The sequence below is a fragment of the Gopherus flavomarginatus genome, chromosome 2, assembly GCF_025201925.1.
Source record: "Gopherus flavomarginatus isolate rGopFla2 chromosome 2, rGopFla2.mat.asm, whole genome shotgun sequence".
Taxonomy (NCBI): Eukaryota; Metazoa; Chordata; order Testudines; family Testudinidae; genus Gopherus; species Gopherus flavomarginatus.
The window spans coordinates 36,802,061-36,821,172 of NC_066618.1; the positions used below are offsets into that span (position 1 = coordinate 36,802,061).

The 19,112-nt window shown below is 49.6% G+C and overlaps 1 protein-coding gene across 14 annotated transcripts in view; it reads right to left on the bottom strand.

Annotated features, from left to right (window-relative positions):
• Positions 1 to 19,112, bottom strand: part of KIAA1217 (KIAA1217 ortholog) — a 531,277-nt gene that overhangs the window by 94,573 nt on the left and 417,592 nt on the right. For 12 of the 14 annotated variants that reach the window (XR_007772456.1, XR_007772455.1, XM_050938988.1 and 9 more), the window contains one exon: positions 18,381 to 18,474. Coding sequence is in view for 10 of the 14 variants with exons in the window: in XM_050938988.1 (XP_050794945.1) it covers positions 18,381 to 18,474 (94 nt within the window). In the remaining 4 variants the exon portion in view is untranslated. Of the gene's footprint in view, positions 1 to 5,089; positions 5,373 to 18,380; positions 18,475 to 19,112 lie in introns of those variants that run through there. The other 2 variants (XM_050938993.1, XM_050938992.1) reach the window with 2 other exon arrangements.

Sequence of the window (19,112 nt, forward strand, 5' to 3'; positions counted from 1 at the left end):
TATGCAACTGTTAATCCAACTCTGATTATTCATGGAGAACTTCAAAAGGTTCCAAGGTTATACGATGGCCGGATAAGCTCTAACAAGTCCTTTGTGTGTGTGAGGAGTGGCAAATCCTCATCTTTTGCACAAATGGTTGTGTCCCATGACACTCTCAAAATACAATCCAATTCGAGACCACACATACATATTATCGCTGTCCCAAGGGCATCTGTGGCAGCTTGTCCTTGTCCATCGTCCCACTCAACTGTCTCTCCCTCTCCTGTAGACCGGACTCCTGGGAATACAATTGTTTCCTCAGGGTAAAACAGGAATCCAATCTACTGATGAGGGAAATGCAGCTGGGTTGCAGGAGCATTTAAAGCAATGCATAACAATAATAATGATGCTAATACATTAAATTTCTTACCTAAATTGAGTTCAGCTTGGAAGATATATTGGTCCAGATTCAGGTAGAAATGAGGGCTCTAAATTTGCACTAGGCTGTTCATATTTTCCCTGAACCCATTTGCACATCTTAGCTGTCAGTTAATGTAGATTAGTTTTCAATGAAATTGAGTTCAGCTTGGAAGATATATTGGTCCAGATTCAGGTAGAAATGAGGGCTCTAAATTTGCACTAGGCTGTTCATATTTTCCCTGAACCCATTTGCACATCCTTAGCTGTCAGTTAATGTAGATTAGTTTTCAATGAAATAGCTTCCTTGGTATGCTTGTGGAGTACTATTTAAAGTAGGAGAGAGGAATGAGGATGAATTCTTCTGTCACTTTTAGCATGCATCTAAGACACTCCAGTAGGAGCTTTGGGCCCAGCCATGCTTAAGACAGATGGAACACCATGTTCCAAAGACACTGATGCATGTGTGAGATCCAGAACGTTCTGCATCAACATAACCACATACAAGCACGCCAGAAATCAAAGCCTGCCTGTGTGGGGGTTTTCTCTTTCACCACCAACCTTAACTCTGCCGCACAAGCTTTCTACCCCGATCACACAAGCAAACATCCAGATGAGCCAGTTTAGCTTGAGTTCATTTCTGAGTATTTATGAGCATGTTTCATGGAGCTGTTTTCCTTTTTCACAAATAAACAGAATGTGAAAGTAAAAAGAAAAAAACCCCTCATTTTAAACTAGGGTGACCAGACATCCCAATTTTATAGGGATAGTCTCAATATTTGGGGCCTTTTCTTATATAGGGGCCAATTACCCCCCCATGCCATCCCGATTTTTCACACATGCTATCTGGTCACCCTATTTTAAACTACCAAATTTAACAGAATACAGTTAACAAAGCTCTCATTTTCCTCCTTAGTGCACTTTCCAGACAAAATAGTTTGGATGATAGCGAGTGCATTTCAGCCAAGATATGTCAGAGTATCATTGTGAATGAAAAAAATACAAAACACATTGAAACAACACATTTCTGTTCTAAAAAGGCTGGTTTTACATAATTATATCATTGGTTTGCCAATATCCACATTTAACTCAGCAGCATGCTATGACCCACCCTAACCAAAAGCTATTCTGCTCTTTGGAATGAATATGTAAAAGCTATACTGATTTTTGAAGAATTAAGGTATGAGCCCTTGAAATGGCTGGGAATTAGTGTTACACTCAGCTTTGTTTGTTTGGTTGGTTTACTTTTGTACTGCTGCTTTTAGATAGGATTTTAAGTACATAAACAAAAGTTGCCTGCTTTGTGCAGATGTAACAAGCATTTCCTTCCCTTTCCCCTTAAGAGATCAAATGCATTGTCAAGATAACGTATGCAGTCGCCATCAACCTTGAAAGCCAAATCCTTAAAACCAGTCTCCATTCCAGCACTTCCTTGGGGCACTGCTGAACTGATGGATTCATCCTTTTTTTTTTTTCCAAAAAAGGAATAGTTTCAAGCATATATAGCTTGGTACAGATCAGCATTCTTATTTGGTTTAAATATGCTGTATATCAAATTTCTACTCTTTAAAAAAAGAAGTCCGGTGAGTAAGTGATCTCATAAATCAAAATCAATGCATGGCTTCTTGACTATCTGATCTACTATTCAGCTTTTATTTTTGTTCCATATTTGTAGCTTTTCCTACTGTGCCAAAGCCAAATAGAATGGAACAACTTCCTATGATTAAACAATAATAAAGAAAAACATAACCTTTAGTCTCATCTGGAATTATCAAATGACTGAGTCAAAACATGTTTTCTATTACAGGAATATGGAATAGGTTAGGTTACAATACATATAGGATACAATATAGTTTGTCGCTTAAATCCTACGCATATTTACACCTGTAACCCACTGTTACCACTAAATAAGAACACATCAGATAAGAAGGAAAACATTATGTCACAAGTTCTGCACCCAGCACTATCTTCAGTCCTCATCTGTAGGAAGGAAAGGTCAGTGGATGAGTATAACAATGGATCCACTAGCCCCTTTCCTCATCCCACACAACAGTGCATAGGGAGCTCCCATGCAGCTGGGCTTTGTGGCACATGCCACTGTGAATCTGCTGCAGAACTGGTTTGCTTTCTTGTGGGCTGAATCTTCCACTGCTACAGAGGAGGCCAGCGCATTAACACCTTTTTTACCACATTAACATAATTGCTAGCACGGTCTCAAGAGTAATTGTTCGGTTATGTGAACATTTATTTTCTTTCAACTTTACTTCCTTCTGTTGAACATTTGACAAATGCAAAGACAATCTAGCAATCAGCGAACCAGGACAGACAAGTAATATAATGAAATGTGGGGGGTCTTAGGGCTTTATCCAACAAACCTTTTGGCCTATTCAGCCACTTAATTTGCATGTTCAACTTGCCCTAAAGCCTAAAGATAGGTTTCTGTACATTAAAGAACGAGATACGATTCCAATACTATATACTTCTCACAGTGCCCTTTTCCCTACTGATTTTTGCACCTGTCTTGTTTATGCCAACTCAGATTATCATACCCCAGATTTTATGTGTATCCAAGAAGGGATGTTCGTACTGCTCATATTTTCAGGAGTCCGATCAGTTTTCTTGACTCCAGATTAGAACTGACACCATGTAATCAAAGACCACAGCTGTGTGGGTGGATTCTCCAAAAAGATCAAGAGTTGGATCTCTTTTCTGCTTCTATAGAAAAAAGAGGATGAAGACAAAGTAGGCTTTATCTCTCTTATGGAATCTGGCCCTTTGGCTGCTATATTTGCCTAGAGGAAAGCAGCTGGTTGTACAAAGAAGTGAAGACTCAGCTGTGAGCAAGGAACTCCGATCCGATACAAAGAGTTGTACTTCCGGATAATGTAATACGGAAGAATGTTAGGGAAGGCTAAAGTAAAGTCCTGAGTAAATAAAGCAATGTCAGGCTTAAAGAAAGAAGAACTGTTCCTTCCAACCAGGCTGGTGTCACAGAGATCACAATAGACTAAATTAACCTCAGCAAGGTGATTTTTAATCTCTGTTGAAGTAAGAGCAGATGTGCAAAGCTGTATGGAAGACTGAGAGCCATCTTTGGATTTCCTATCCCAGAGCTTACGGGGTCTTCTGAATTCTCATAAGCTTCCTTATTTACAAGGGAGGACTGGTTTCTGACAATGGCGGACACAGCCGTGAGTATTCTTATAGTATGTCATTGCATTAGCGAGTTCTAGCAATGTTTGACTCCGTCAAATACTTAGGAAATGGAGGTAAATAGCCACACTACTGCAACTAGATTTGCCAAAAGCAAGGGCTGTGAAAAAGAGTAAAACATCCAAGGAATAGGAACCAGGAAACCTTCTGTAAAAGTATGTGGATTAAGAATAAAAGCAATAATAAACAATAAAAATGGACCCAAACCCAATTCTCATATCCTTATTCAGGGAAAACTCCCATTGAAGCCAATGGGACTTTTGCCCAAGAAGACCAATCTTACAACTGAGCTTTGTGTTAGACACTTGGCCTCCAGACTCAGTCACAGGCCAACAGAAAATTTGAGTTGCTCTTAAATAATTCTATCTGGATGACGCAAGAGGTGTACTGACATGCTCCAGAGCAAGCTGCTTGCAATCCTCAAACAGAGAGAGAGGCTGTTAAAAGGAAATAAAATCACTATTAAAGTAAGCGTATCATGGTGGGAGCCTGGATCTATTTCTTCACAGAAAAAGTTATTGGGGATTCCAGATGACAGGCTTGTGATATCTTAATCTAAAAAGAGAGCAATATATAACTGGTAGATTCCTGGTATTTGCAGAGTGGGTGAGGGATACTCATATTCCTAGATTAGTTGATGTTGGTTGAAATACTTTTATTCAGATCAAGTTTGATATCATTTAACTTGAAAATAAGTAAGCAGAACTTCGTTTTAACAGACCCATTTTATTCTTTGGCAACTTTTTAAAATGCTACTTTTAGATTGTTGGTATATTACAGAATCTATATAATTACATAAAACATGAATGACATTTTTTCAAAATAAATATAATTTAACAATAGCACATTACCACTTAATTATTTAAAGCTCCACAATGAGATCTCCATCCAAACATAGCTCAGGATCTGTAGATTTAAACAGACCATTTTATGTGCGATACTTGAGATTTATATTTTGTTTTATTCTTAGCAAAAAACAAAAACGAACTAATTCTTAACCTTCTCAATAATCTAGATCACTTATGGGGTAATTTTTATAGTATATGTCAGACACATGAATGAAAGAGCACGGGTACATTTATTATATTTCATAACAGTTTGATTAGATACAGCTACCTCTCAATGTCTTCTTCCCTACAGCAGTATAAATAATTGGCAGCTTAGTAATAGGTCATTCATTAAAAATAGTAAAACTCATGTCACAGAAACAATTTCAGAGCATCAGATACTATATTTATATATTATATTGAACTCTCAACCAGATTTCAAATGACAAGTTAGAAAATAAACAAATTATTACTTTCAATACACAGATATTAAACTAGACATAAGGACTAGTTTTGAATAAAACATTTCTTTTTCTGGAAGATTTAAAAAAAAACTAGTTTTGATCTCTGGTTTAAATCCTCAGTTAATCTAAATATATCCTTTAGCCAAAAAGAAAAAGGAATTCCATATTCACTACAAATAGGCATCTTACCTTACATCTTTTGGTGAACTCCTTTTCTAGAAGAATCTGGCAGGTATTAGAACACAAAAGTACTTTCAGCTAAGCTTGTCTTTACATTATCTTAAAACTAAACTTATTTTGCTAGAAGACGCTCTTAGACAAAACATGTGGACTAAAACAGCAGCAGCCTCCCTGTTCGAGATTTCATGGATATTCACAGGCTTTGCTTCCGCTGTCCGAAAGTTAAGTCTGAGCAAGAAAGGCATTTTTCCTGTCCCGGAAATCAGTATAACCAAAACTAATGCTGAGCTAATGAGAAATGTTTCTTTCATGTGTTCTGTTTGGCAGACACTGCAAGTCATATCAAGGAAACACATGATGTTTATAAATACAATATGTCTCATGTTGTCATAACCTCTCAATGACAACAACAGCACTAGAAAAAGCAGGCAGCAAAACAGCAGGAAAGAGGATATTTGTATCGTTTAGAAGTTCTGTATCAGATATACATATCTTGGCTTTTTCCTAAAGAAAATGTTTTATGGTAGAGGGATCAGTAAGGCAGTGTATGGCAACTTATAAACATACTATGGGTATTCCTAGCATTATCATGCATTCAAATAACTACGTGTTTAAATATTTGTTCTCAGTTTTAGGAGTTACAATCTAAGCAGATGGCTATATTGCAGTCACAGGGTGTGATTACAGTTCAAATAAACATACCCAGGCTCACTTTCATTTAGCTAGCTCAAGTCCTGGAGCATGGAAGCTGCAGCAATGTGCACTTCAGTGTGGCTGTACAAGCCTGTCCAGGAATCACTCGCAAGTCTAGTGCACACTGGAGCCCAAGCTGCCATAGCTTCACTGTTCTGGTACCTGAGCTGCCTCAGCCTGCTCTGAGTAGAAGGGGGCTTCATGCATAGAGCTGCCCCTTTTAAACCCTCCCGCCCGTTCGGTTCTCAGGGGATGCATCAGTGTCATCATGCTGTCCCCTTCTCTCCTTTTGCAGTAGTTTGACCTCTCCTCTTCAGCTCCTCCCAGCCATAAAGCACTGTTCCTTCATTCGGCCAGCCAGGAAAATCTCCCTTCCTGCCCCAATGGTTCGGTGCAATCATTCTGGTACTTAAGCTAGCTCAGTATGTCTATACACCTTGTGATTGCAGTATAGACATATCCTAAGACTGTTACAAAAAATAAGCAAGTGGTCGATAATTTTGGCAACACTTTTATTTTTACTTTTTGCATTTAATGATATGAAGATTTTTAACTTGAACACAATCCAATCTCCCATAATCTGGATGCCTTTGTTTAAAGTATCTGAAGAACTTAAAAGCATGATCATGCATTTATTATCTCTATGTCTTTCTTTAAAAGGTTGCAGAGATTTTTTTAAAACTAAGAACTAAGGGAAACTTGACAGGTGCAGATGAACACACAGTGCAGGCAGACACATCTCTTAGCGATTAATTTATTAAAGGGGGAACTCTGTATTCTCACAAGAGGATACGAAAGAAGTTGGTAAAGTAGAGCTAGGAGCTAGAGATGGACAGTCATATTTAAATGAGATACTTTTACATGAAGGAAAGCAACTGAACATTGACAAAACGTACAAGTCTAAATACTAATGGATGAACTACAGTGCCTGTCATTAAATGAGGATTTTGATATAACAGACTTCACAGAAACTTGGGGGAATGAGGATAACCAATGGGATGGGTAATACCAGGGTACAATACATATATCTATATATATAGGTTGCACTGATGGGGGAGTGCCACTATATGTCAAAGAAAGCATAGAGTCAAATGAAATAAAAATCTCAAATCAAACTGTGCCATAGAATCTCTATGGATAGAAATTCCATGCTTGAACAATAACACTACAGCAGTAGGAACGTACTAAGGACCACCTACCAAGATGGTGACAGTGACTGTGAAATACTCAGGTAGAATAGAGAGGCTGCAAAGAGAGAAAATGCAATAATAATGGGGATTTCAACTATCCCTATGTTGACTGGGTACATGTCACCTCAGGACAGGATGAAGAGATAAAATTTCTTGACACCATAAATGACTGCTTCTTGGAGCAGCTTGTCCTGGAACCCACAAGAGGAGAGCAATTCTTGAGTCAGTCCTAAGTGGAGCACGGGATTTGGTCCAGGATATCAATATAGCTGAATCCCTTGGTAACAGCAACCATCATATAATTAAATTTAACACCTCTGTATGGGGACAAATGCCAAAGAAGCCCACCACAGTAGCATTTAACTTAAAAAGGAGAGCTGCACAAAAATGAGGAAGCTAGTTAAACAAACATTAAAAGGAACAGTCACAAGGGTGAAATGCCTGCAAACTGCATGGAGAATATTTAAATCTACTGATAGGCAAAGTAAGAAAAATGTAGCTTGAGAATCTATTATACTTTGATTTAAGGATACTAACTTTGTATATTTGGATATGTGATATTGGCAATTTGAGTTTTGATGGCTATAAAGCTGTTGACTGTCATTAAATAATTATTGTCTGATCCCCTCCATAATTTCCCATAACTGCGAAAATTTAAATAAAAAAATAGGAAAAAAGTTTTAAAATAAATATCAATATTATCTATAAACATTATAAAAAATAATCATCTAATTCTGCCAATCCTAAGTATAATACAAAAGATGTGTGACAAGATCTGACTTCGTAAGGTGTTGATTCACATTTCAAAAGTAATTTCCTTAAAACAGGACAGGCAATAATCGCTTCATCCCTAGATTTACTGAAACAGATGCTAATATTAAGCACTTCGTTTACAGTAATTACTCCTTCTTCCCCTCTCATTTTAGTATAGTTAGTTTCAATTTATCTAAGCACCATGGTGAAGGTAGGAAGACTGGAGTGATATCTTTCCCACCACCCAACATCTGTCTGCCTAAATACAGCTGCAGAACGAATGCATTCTTACTCTTGGGTTCACCCACTCCACCATATACAAAAAGGTGATCACATATATAAGCAACAAAACATAAAATCAGGTGCTTCTTTTCAGACTTCTCAATGCTGCCTCACCGATGTCTTGAACTCTGACTTGAAGGGACTACCTCTCAAATTGAAAAGGGCATCCAAGAGATGACCAAACCCAACTCTGCTGAGCTTGTGAGATCTAACGAAAGCACATCCCCAGGTGAGCTGGCTATAGACCAGGCAATAAGAAGTCTTGGGAGATGTGAAGATTTTGAAATCCCACCTCTGGTAAGACACACACCCACAGAACCACCTCAGAGAGTAGAGTGGAACATGGTAAAATAATCACAGAATTGTAGAAACATAAGGCTGCGTATCTATTGGGTTTCCGGGAAGCGGACGGGCAAAGCCCGCTCACTGCTAAAAGGATCCTCCCCCAGCCTAAGGGGAGGACCCACAGGACCACAGAACCCACTGATTACGGGGGACAACTAATAAAAGAACAGGGACAGGAGTGCGGTCAAAGGATCATAAGAAGGGAACCTGACAGGGACACCAAGCAGAGAACCCCGGACAGCACCCACTGCTCCTCGAAGGCATCAAGGGAGCCAGCGGACGCCGCCCAAAGGAACTCCCCCTAGATTCGTGAACGGACCATGGAGCGGAAACAAGCCCCACAGTCACCAGAGTCTCCATCGGCCAACCTCCGTGTAGAGCTGTTTCCTTGGCGCGGTTTGGAAATGGACAGGCTGCAGGTCGTGCAGCCGGCTTGCGGAGAAGGGGCGGGGGGGCCGGTCGGGCCTATGGGGCAGAGGCCCGATGAAAAGGTCCGGAGGGCTTGGAGTGGGGGGTGGGCGGGGCGTGCCCTCCCGCAGGACCCGGTCAAGGTAGGCCCGAGCAGCGGGCGGCAAAGCGGCCTCCACCTCCTGGAGTATGCACCGGGGAGTGCAAGGTCTGGAGAGCCCCATGCGTTGAGCGAGCGTCAGGGGATCCAGCCAGCCTCCTCGGTCGTAGTCCAGGAGGTCTCCGACCCTGGTAGCTCCAGCCAGGACCAACCTCTGGCACACCGTGGGGGACTCCGCCACCTGCACACGGAGCTGGGGATTGTGTAGCAGGGGCTCCGCGAGGAGGTCGGCCCCCTCGGTGGCCGCCACGGACCTGGTCGCAGAGAACAGCTTCCAGGTCCGGAGGAGGTCCTGGTAGAAGACCGGCAGCCCGGAGAGGTCTCGCGGAAGAACCCTCGGTTCGAGATAAAGGAGCTGCCAGTCATATCGGAGCCCTCGGAAGCGGCGCAGGAAGGCGTGCACCAGTGCTCTCCACGCCGGACTACCCACACCATAAAGGAGCCTCTGCAGTGCCTGGAGGCGCAAGACGTGGACCTGAGTGCGCAGGCACTTCAGGCCCTGCCCTCCCTCCTCCAAGGGCAGGTGGAGTACCCCTGCAGGGACCCAGTGCAGTCCTGGCCAAAAGAACTCCAGCACCACCCTCCGGAGGTCAGCCAGGAAGCCCGAGGCCGGGACCAGGGTGTTGAGCCGGTACCAGAGCATGGACAGGACCAGTTGATTGAGCACCAGTGCCCTCCCTCGAAGGGAAAGGCACCGGAGGAGTCCTGTCGATTTCCGGAGCGGCTCCACCACCCTGCCCTGCAAACCTTGCCAGTTCTCCGGCGGAGACGGATGCGTGGCGGAAAGGTAAACACCGAGATAGAGCAGTGGACCCGTGCTCCACCGGATGGCCTGAAGCGCGGGTGGGAGGGAGCCTGCCTGCCACCCGTCCCCGACCACCAGGCCAGAGCTCTTGACCCAGCTGATCCGGGCAGAGGAGGCCGCCAAGTACACCGCCTGGCAAGCCTCCACCCACGCCAGGTCGCCCGGGTCCTGGACCACGAGGAGCACATAGTCGGCGTATGACGACAGGACCAGCCGCAGCTCCAGCTCCTGGAGCACCAACCCCGTCAACCTCCGGTGGAGGAGACAGAGGAAGGGCTTGATTGCCAGCGCATATAGCTGGCTCGAGAGGGGGCACCCCTGCCACACTCCCCGCCCGAAGCTGACCGGCTCTGTCAGGGTCCAGTTGTGCCTGACCAGACACTCCGCGGAAGCGTACAGCACCTGGAGAAAACCCACAAACTGGGACCCGAAGCCGAACGCTCGCAGAGTGCGCAGGAGATACCTGTGGTCCACCCTGTCGAACGCCTTCTCCTGATCCAGGAACAAGAGGGCGAACGACAGACCATCCCTGCACCCAAGCTCCAAGAGATCCCAGACCAGATAGAGGTTATCAAAGATGCTATGGCCCGGGACAGTGTACGTCTGATCTGGGTGGATCACACCCTCCAGCACGGCCCCCAGCCGCAGCGAGATGGACTTGGCGACGATTTTGTAGTCCGTGCTGAGGAGCGAGACAGGACGCCAATTCCGTAAACCGCGGAGGTCCCCCTTCTTTGGCAATAAGGTAAGCACAGCTCGCCTGCACGAGAGAGGGAGGGCCCCGCTCTGCAAGGACTCGGCCCAGACGCTGGCCAGGTCCGGGCCGAGGACGTCCCAGAACACGCGGTAGAACTCCACAGCCAGCCCGTCCATGCCCGGAGACTTGTTGGTGGGCATGCGACGGAGGGCTTCCGAGAACTCGGCCAGAGAGAGAGGCAGCTCTAGCCAGTCCCGGTCGCCCGCACTGAGCGTCGGGAGCCCGTCCCAGAGCACTCTGCGAGCGGCAGTATCGGTCGGACCCATGGAGAAAAGCTGCGCGTAGAAGGTCCGGGCCCTCTCGCACATCTCTGCCAGATCCATGAGGGGGGTGCTGTCCTCCGCCAGAAGGCAGGTGATGTGCTTCTTGGCCCCCCTCCGTTTCTCCAGGGCGTAGAAGAAGCGGGAGCCGCGATCCATCTCCCGAAGGAGGCGGATGCGGGAGCAAACAAAGGCGCCCCGAGCCCGATGGTCCTCAAGGACCCGGAGCTCCTCCCGCCTCTCCCGGCACGCTCTGCAAATGGACGGATCCTAGGGGCTGGCGGCTAGATGCCTCTCCAGCTCTAAGACCTCCCGTTCCACCTGCCCTATCGCCGCATCCCCCCGTCGGCTGACGCCCCGGGTGTAGTCACGGCAGAAGAGCCGGGCGCGCACCTTCCCCACATCCCACCAGCGCCATGCCGAGGGAAAGGCACGCCACTGCCCTCGCCAGGCCAGCCAGAACTCCCGGAAGGACGCCACGAAGCCCGCATCCTCCAGCAAGCTGTTGTTGAAGTGCCAATAGGCCGGCCCCAGCCTCTCCGCACTGAGAGAGGCCGTCACGGTGACGAGGTGGTGATCAGAAAAAGGGGCCGGCCGGACGCTGGAGGACTGGGCCCGTGAAAGGTGGAAGCGTGACATGTAGATGCGGTCCAACCGGGAGTGGCACGACCGGTGGGTCCCCACCCGGACATAGGTGAACGTGGAGACATCGTCCGGGTGGTGGTCGCGCCAGACGTCCACCAGGGAGTGATGGTTGACGATCTCCCGGAGGACATCTGCGGCGGCCAGGCTCTGCTCGGTCCCCGAGCGGTCCCACTCCTCTAGGACGATGCTGAAGTCCCCGCCCAGGACCAGGCACTTACGAGGATCCAAGGAGCCGAGGATGGCGGATGCCTGCTGATAGAATGGCAGCCGCTCCGGGGCCGATGTCGGGGCATAGACGTTCATGAGGTTCACCACGAGCCCCTCCTGGTGGTGCAGCAGGCGGCCTGGCACAGTCTCGGCGACCCTCAGCACCTCGGGCCGTAGGTCGGGGGAGAATAGGGTAGCCACTCCAGCTCGACGGGTTGTGAGATGGCTGAAGTAGACCCCGTCCCCCCACTCCAGCCGCCAGCTCTCTTCGGCGGCCGGATCCGTGTGGGTCTCCTGCAGGAAAACCACAGAGTACCCCCCCTCCCGAAGGAAGGAGAGCACCTGGCTCCTGCGGAAACCCACTCTACAGCTCCGGGTGTTCAAGGTGGCAAAGGTGACGAGTGCCATGAGGAGGGCTGGGGGGAATCCTCGCCAGCAGGGGCGCTCACGGCCCCCGCTGGGCCGCGCAGCAAACCGTGACCCACCGCAAAGGTGAGCAAGGAGTCACGGAAGCTGTGGACCCGGTGGTAAGTCGCGCCACCCTGCTTCCCAGTCCTCCTGCCCTCCCCCTGAGGGCCCTCGCGGCCCGGAGGATCTGGTGGAAATCTCCCCAGCGCTGGGGAGCAAGCGCTACCTTGTTGCGGGAGCCCCTGATGTCTTCCAGGAACTCCCGCAGCTCCTCTCGCAGCGTATGGAAGGGTTGGGGTCACTGGCCTCCAGCGATCCACCGGCGGGGCCTCTGGGACAGCCCCAGGGCCTACTGAGACGGGCAGGCAAGGGGCTGACCCGCGACGTGGCGCCCGATGGGCCGGCGCCATGCGCTCCGCCTCAGACCCCGACTCGATGGGGGGCGGCGGAGGGAAGAGTGCAGCCCCGAGGGGGTCGGGACTGTGAAACGTAAATGCCGCTCCCTGGGGGTCTCCCTCCGGGAAAGGGAAGGAGACAGCCCCAGGGGCGGCAATAACAGCGTGGGAGGCGGAGGGGACAGGGACGGGGTCAGGAGTGAGGGCAGGGCTGGGGTCAGGAGCAGGGTCGGGAGGAGGGACAGACATGGGACTCTGGGCCACAGCAGCTGAAACGTCAGGAGGCGGCTCCTCGCGGCCAGGCGCAGGGGTTTGAGGGGTAGGGAGTGGGTCCCCGGGGACACCGGGTTCAGGCTCAACCGCTGGCAGGGCAGCCTGAGGTGAGGGATGCAGAACCCTCAGTGGGGCCCCCGCCCATGAAGGAAACCGGTTGCCCCGCGCCACTGAGGGATACCCCTGGTGGCTCGCCTCCCGGCCGTGAGGCACCAGCCCTCGCCTCAACAGGCTCGGCGGCCGTCAGCGGGGTGCCCTCCGCGGCCGGGCAGGCAGAAGAGTCCAGGGGGCCCCCGGAGGCGGGAGTGGACGCAGCAGTCGGGGCGATGGGACACAGGGAGGGGGAATCCGGGGTGAGGTTGGCTAGGTCGGGGCCCGCTGACAGAGGGTCGTTCTCCCCCAGGGTAAATGGGGTCAGACCCAGGGCCTCGATCTCCTCAAAGAGGGAGGGGAGCTCACCGCCCACCACCCCGGGGTCGTCCCCACTCGCACCCAAGGTAATGCTCACCACGGGTGTTGTAGGGGGCACAGGCAGCACGGGAATAGGAGGGGACTCATCAGGGGCCTCCGCCGGGAGAGACTGCAGAGGAGGGACGGTGGTACTCTCCAGTGCTGCCACGTCTTCCCCAGCTGGGACTGGCATATGGTCTGATCCCAGGGGCATGGCGAAAGGCTCGGTGTTTGTGGCCCCCTTCCTGGTCTTACGGGGGGCTTCCGCATTAGATGGCGTGAGCGGAGCCCGAGCCTTCCGCTTGCCCCGCCTACCCTGTCCAGCCCTCCATGGCGTCACCCGTGGGCTGGTGGACAGGGGTTGGGTCGGAGGGCAGGGATGCTGGTTCGTGGACTTGGAGGGGCACTGGTGGGACAGCCGGAGGAAGGGAATATAACCCCTGGGGAGGGCCCTCTCCCACGCCCGGCGGTACCCCTGCCACACCCTCCTCCACAGGCCCTGCCAGGGCACAGGCGGGGCTCTCCCACTCGTCTGGGCATGCCGAGGGAGGTACCCCTGCAGCCCGAGCGGGAGCAGTGATGGATTGAGGAGGAGGAGGGGCGGCCCTGGGCACCGGGCGGCCAGACGCGACGATGATGACGGGGCCGGCACCCTGCCGGGGCTCGGGGGTCCCAGGTGCTCCTCCGAGCTGGGCCAAGGGGCAGTCCCTCCGGACATGCCCCGTCATCCGGCAGAGATAACACCGGGCCTCCCCCGCAGAATAGTGGACCCGGTAATGGGCCCCCTGATAGGGGACCAGGAAGGACCCCTCAAGCGCCTCTCCGCCACGCGCCGCCGGCAGCAGTTGAAGCTGCACCTGCCGGCAGAACGAGAGGACGTGACCGAGGGCGGGGTCCTTGCAGCCCAAGGGGAGAGGGCTCACTATAGAGATGGGCTTCCCCAGAGTCGAGAGGGCGGGTAGCAGGGCGGCATTGGGAAGGAAGGGAGGGACGGATGTCAGAACAACACGGACACCCAGGTCCTCCAGCGGCTCCAGGGGGACGAACGCGGCCCCCACCGCCAGGCCCTTCTCCACCGCCTCCTGGGCGACGGCATCCGAGGCAAGGAAGAAGACCACCTTGCCATACATCTTGGAGGGCGCCACAATGGCCCGGCCCCACCACCCTTGCCAATGCCCGCATGTAGGTCTCCACGTGGGGCAAGGCAGGCACTAGGAGGCAACGGACGCCGTGTTTCCTGGTCAAGGTGGGGAAGGGGCCCCGGCCACGGTAGGTGGTAGCGGAGGCAGCGGTCAGGGGTGATGACGTAGCGGCAGGCCGGCGGGCCACTGCCACTTGGGCCAATGCCCTGGGGGCCGGGGGAGGTGCACCCGCAGAGCTGGTGGAGGGAACAGCGGGGAGGGGCGCCGCGGCCGATGGCGGAGTCACGGCAGCGGTGGCAGCCACTGCCATGGAGGGCTTAGTCTTCCGAGCGGGGCCCTTCCCCTTCTTCTTGCCCTGGCCCTTTCGGCCAGCGGGGGGAGATCCCCCAGAATCGGAGGGGGCGAGGGACGCGGCAGCAGCAGAGGTCACCCCGGCGCTGCCGGCGCTTTAGCGGGAGCGGTGGTAAGCGGTCCGGCAGCGGCGGTTGAGGCCGAGACTGGGGGTTTTGAGCGGTTGAGGCCGAGAGCAGGCGGGGGTGGGGGGACAGGGGTTGTCCCAGGAGTCCCATCCACTGCGTCTCCCGCCATGGTGAGTAGGGAGGGAGGGGAAATACCTGAGAAGGGGAGGGGAGGGAAAGCAGGTCAACCACTCCTCCCTGCTAGGCTGTAGGCAGGGGAGGAGGGTGCCAAAATGGGGGAGAGGGCAGAGAAGGGGACTATCAAGGACTTGGGGGGGGTCAGGCACCAACACAAGATCGAAATCCGGCTCCTCTAGCTGCACTAGGGGAGGGAGGGAGGGATACAACAGCAATTGGCGGGTGCAGTGCAAGAGGGACAAACTCAAACAGGGGGGAAGCACAAGCACACTAAAGGGGCATGGGCGCACGAGGGGGGGGGCCGATCAGGACGAAGGGGCCGTAGGGAAGGGGAGCAACCGGGCTGGGAGTGGGGCAGAGGGACCAAGGGGCTAGCTGCAGGGCTGGGGCAGGACAAACAAAGCTGCAAAGGGAGACGGGCAGGGCAGGTAAACAAACTGAAGCTGGGGGGGGGGCCAAAAATGCTACAAGGGGCAATGGGGCAGGCAACAAGGGGCAAAGCTAGGGGGCCTGTTGCAGAGGGGAAGGGGTCAGTCCAGGGGAGGGGGGGTGCGTGCACCCACGAGCACTTGTGCAAAGTCAATATGGGTGGCTGGCTGCTGCTGGAGGCCCAAACGGTGGCAATAGGACGTGGCAAGCCAGGCAAGCAGCTGAGTCCCCGAGGTGGGGACCGAGGCAGATGGCAAGCAGTCTGTGGGGGTGGTGGAGGGGGCATCGGTGGTGGTGGGGGCTGGTGGGGGGACACAGATGGACCAGGGGGCAGGCTCCACGCCACACCCCCTGTGCCCCCACAAACACAGTCTACACCCCCACCACTAGAGCACAGTCAAAGAGTTACTCAGTTCCTGAGGGCCCCCTCCACAGTGGTCTCCAGAGTCTTCCTGTGTGCTCCCCCAGCAGCCGGTGGTCTTCTCAGTCCTCACCTTCCTCCAGGCTCCAGCAGCTCCCCAGGCAAACACAGCTCCAGCAGCAGCAGCAGCTCCTTCTCCAGCAACCCTGGTGGCCAGGCAGGAAGGACCCCACGTAGGTGGTAGCAGCAGTGGTGGTGGTGATGGGGTCCTGGCTTCTCCCCCTGGAGGTGGAGGAGTGGGGGCTGGCCAGCAAGGCCCCCCCACCCCTTGCCCAGCAGCAGTGGCAGCAAGTAGCAGCAGTCCAGCAAAGGAGCACTCCAGCCAGCAGCAGCAGCCCAGGAAGGGAGAAGGGGCTCTAGCCAGCAAGGCAGCCAGAGAAGGGGGAGCACTCCACCCAGCAGGGCAGCCCAAGCAGAGAGAGCGCTCTCGGTAGCAGAATGCTGACCCTGCTCCTGCCCTGAAGGGCTTAAAGCCCTAGGGGAAGGTTGTGGCTGTGAGCTACTAAACTGGGCTGATTGGGACGTGGCTGCAGCTGGGCCACGCCCCAATCAGGCCACAGCTGGCCTGTATAAAGAGGCTGGGAGCCAGGAGTTCAGGAGAGGGAGATGGGCCTGGCTGTAGGGAGCTAGACATAGGGTACCTGAGTGGAGCAGGGCTGGGGAAAGGGCAGAGGAGCTGGGGAGCTCCAACCTGGAAAGACCAGGGGTAGGCCATAGCAGCAGGTCCAAACCCTCCTTGCCAGTGATGAGTAGGCTGATACTGCAGTCTGCCCCAGGGCATGGGGCTAGATGATGACTGGCAGTAGTTTTATACTGAGGCAAGGTGGGAATAGTGGGTGGGGCTCCCCAGGGAGAGGAGACCCTAAGAATGAGGGGGTACTGCCAGGGGGCAGCACCCCAGGTAAAAGGGCACTGGGTCCAGGGAGGGACATGGGGGCCAGAGGACAGGCGGATCACCAGCCTGCCGAGGGTGCTCCAGAGATGAATCGAGCTAATTCCCAGAAGTCACCAGCAGGAGGCGCCACAAGGGTGAGTCCGCACCTCTACAGGCTGAAAGAGACCTTAAGATGTCCTCTAATCCAGCCTCCTGCATTGGCATAGAGGGAGCCACCTTTATTTTTGAATTATCCCACTTTGGCCAGAGGGAAAGAGTTTAGCCATACTCTATGTGTCTGTGGGCATAATCTCAGTTGCACAATTCTATATTTTAATGTGAGCAATACACATTTTAACCACTGTTTTTACAGAGAGCCAACATTTGTATTTGAAACAACTCTATTAGATAGTAAATATCTGACAGAGGGACAAAGAAGTAATCCAGATTGCTGATATTTTGATTTTATGTACACACTAGCAAAACATGCCTGAATACCAGTCCATCTCACAAAACACGCAAAAGTTACATTTAGCCCCCCTTTCAAGTTGGACAATAACAATTTAGGCCTAAAGATGTAATGTCAATGCATTATTATTACAAAAGTTAACATTACTATAGGCACCGAAAATGTGCCCTGCCCTAGGATATTGATGATCTATTTCAGATAGATCCGTTTACTGTTCCACAGAAGTCAATAGTATTTCAGGATTCTCAGCACCTTTTAGGAGACACACAGCAATTCATCAGATCTGCCCCTAAAAGAGCTGCTACCACTCTAGATACGGATTTTTAGCATGCAGTGAGATGAATAATCAGATAATTGGATTTTCTGATGCATCAGAGAGATTGTTTTATGATGTTTTAAAATTCAAATATTTAAATAAAATAATTATAGGAGAGGTGGTTGAAAATAGCACAGGAAACTGAACAACTGCCACAATTGTACTGAAACAACAATGCCCTACACCATTACAACTACAAAAGTGCTTAAATATAATCAAACCAAAAAAGCAAAGATCTGTGGCAGATGAAAAAGAAATTGTGCAATCAAGAACCAGATGCACAATTATCAACTAATATTTTTACAGGAGTTCCTCAGAACATTTAACATCCACTTTGGACCATGTATAAATTACTAAAAACTAAACATCACACTTGCTAGTAACTGTATCCTTCTTGAAGGCTTAATATGATTTTATTATTTCCTATATATATTATATTTAAACAAAAAAGAAAACAAAGGGAATACATTTCAGAAGCTTTCTTGGCAAACTGAAAGGCAAAGATTTCACCTTAACAAAGGTTACTACATTTATGGTATTTTTGACAGACACACAAAAATTGATGCTCTTTTCAAAACTGCAAAGCATTTATTAGTATATTGAGTCTGAGATGGCAATTTATGAAGCACATCAGGAGACAGGGAGCTTAACTGGAAAGCTTTTGAAAATGGTGTTGCGAGTTGCACTACTAATAAAGTTAAACCGTGCTCTGCTCTGTTGAAAAGAAGAAAGAGTTTGGTGCCCACTAATGAATGAGACTTCAATTTGCATTCTGAAACAAATTACTAAAACACTGTGCTGTGATTTCAGTTCTTTACTGTGAATGAATGAGGGATCAGAGAGCTGTTAGAGTAAATAGTGACAAGGAATGAAGTGATAGATCAATAAATGAGTTAGCAGGATGGATCAGTGTCATCCCCTTGCAGCATGCATGTATTCACGCTATATATGTTAATGTAAACATTTCACATAGAAAACAGGAGATAAAATAAAAATGAATATAAATCAACTCTGGCACTTACCCTTATATCTCCATTTACGGTTCTGGATGTATGATTAAATGCATGAGCAGGATCTTTGTTGTAAACTTTAAGGAAAGATCTGTCCTGAATGTTCCTGGAATCAAAAACATCAACAACGATAGTAGATGAAAGAAGTTTTATTTTAGACATTTCCTTTGCTTGCCCTAAGGATTCAGGCAACAGACAAACACCATCACGATATTGCTGCAGTTGACCAATAAAAAACTCTATTGCTATAAAATAGACAAACAAATAGCAAAACCTACTTTAGTTCTCTTTCCCCTGGGAAGTATCATTCTTTCAGTACAGCTCCACACCCATAAAAATCAGGTGGTACTGAGTTTCTTTCAAGATCCCCAGCACAGAGTGAAAACACTTTGCAAGATAATAAAGCTCCAATATTTACAATGCACCCAAAAGGGTTTAAGTTAATATTTAAGTGCTTTATTGTGTACTCTACACAAACACATGAATTTCTGATATTCTAATAAGCATAAAGCAAAAGAAAAATACTCTTTTGAAATTATTCTTGAGGCAAAAGTAACTTACGGTAGTTTGTTCACAAAACTGAAAATATTCCATAGCAATTAAGAACTCATCAGCAAATGTAAAAACAAATTTTCAAGCCTCCAATCTTTCATAAAGTTTTTTTTAAAATAAAAAAGCACAGCTTTGATAAAAGCAACTACAGAATTTTGATGCAAATTGTTAGAAGAAAACACCAAAAGTTTT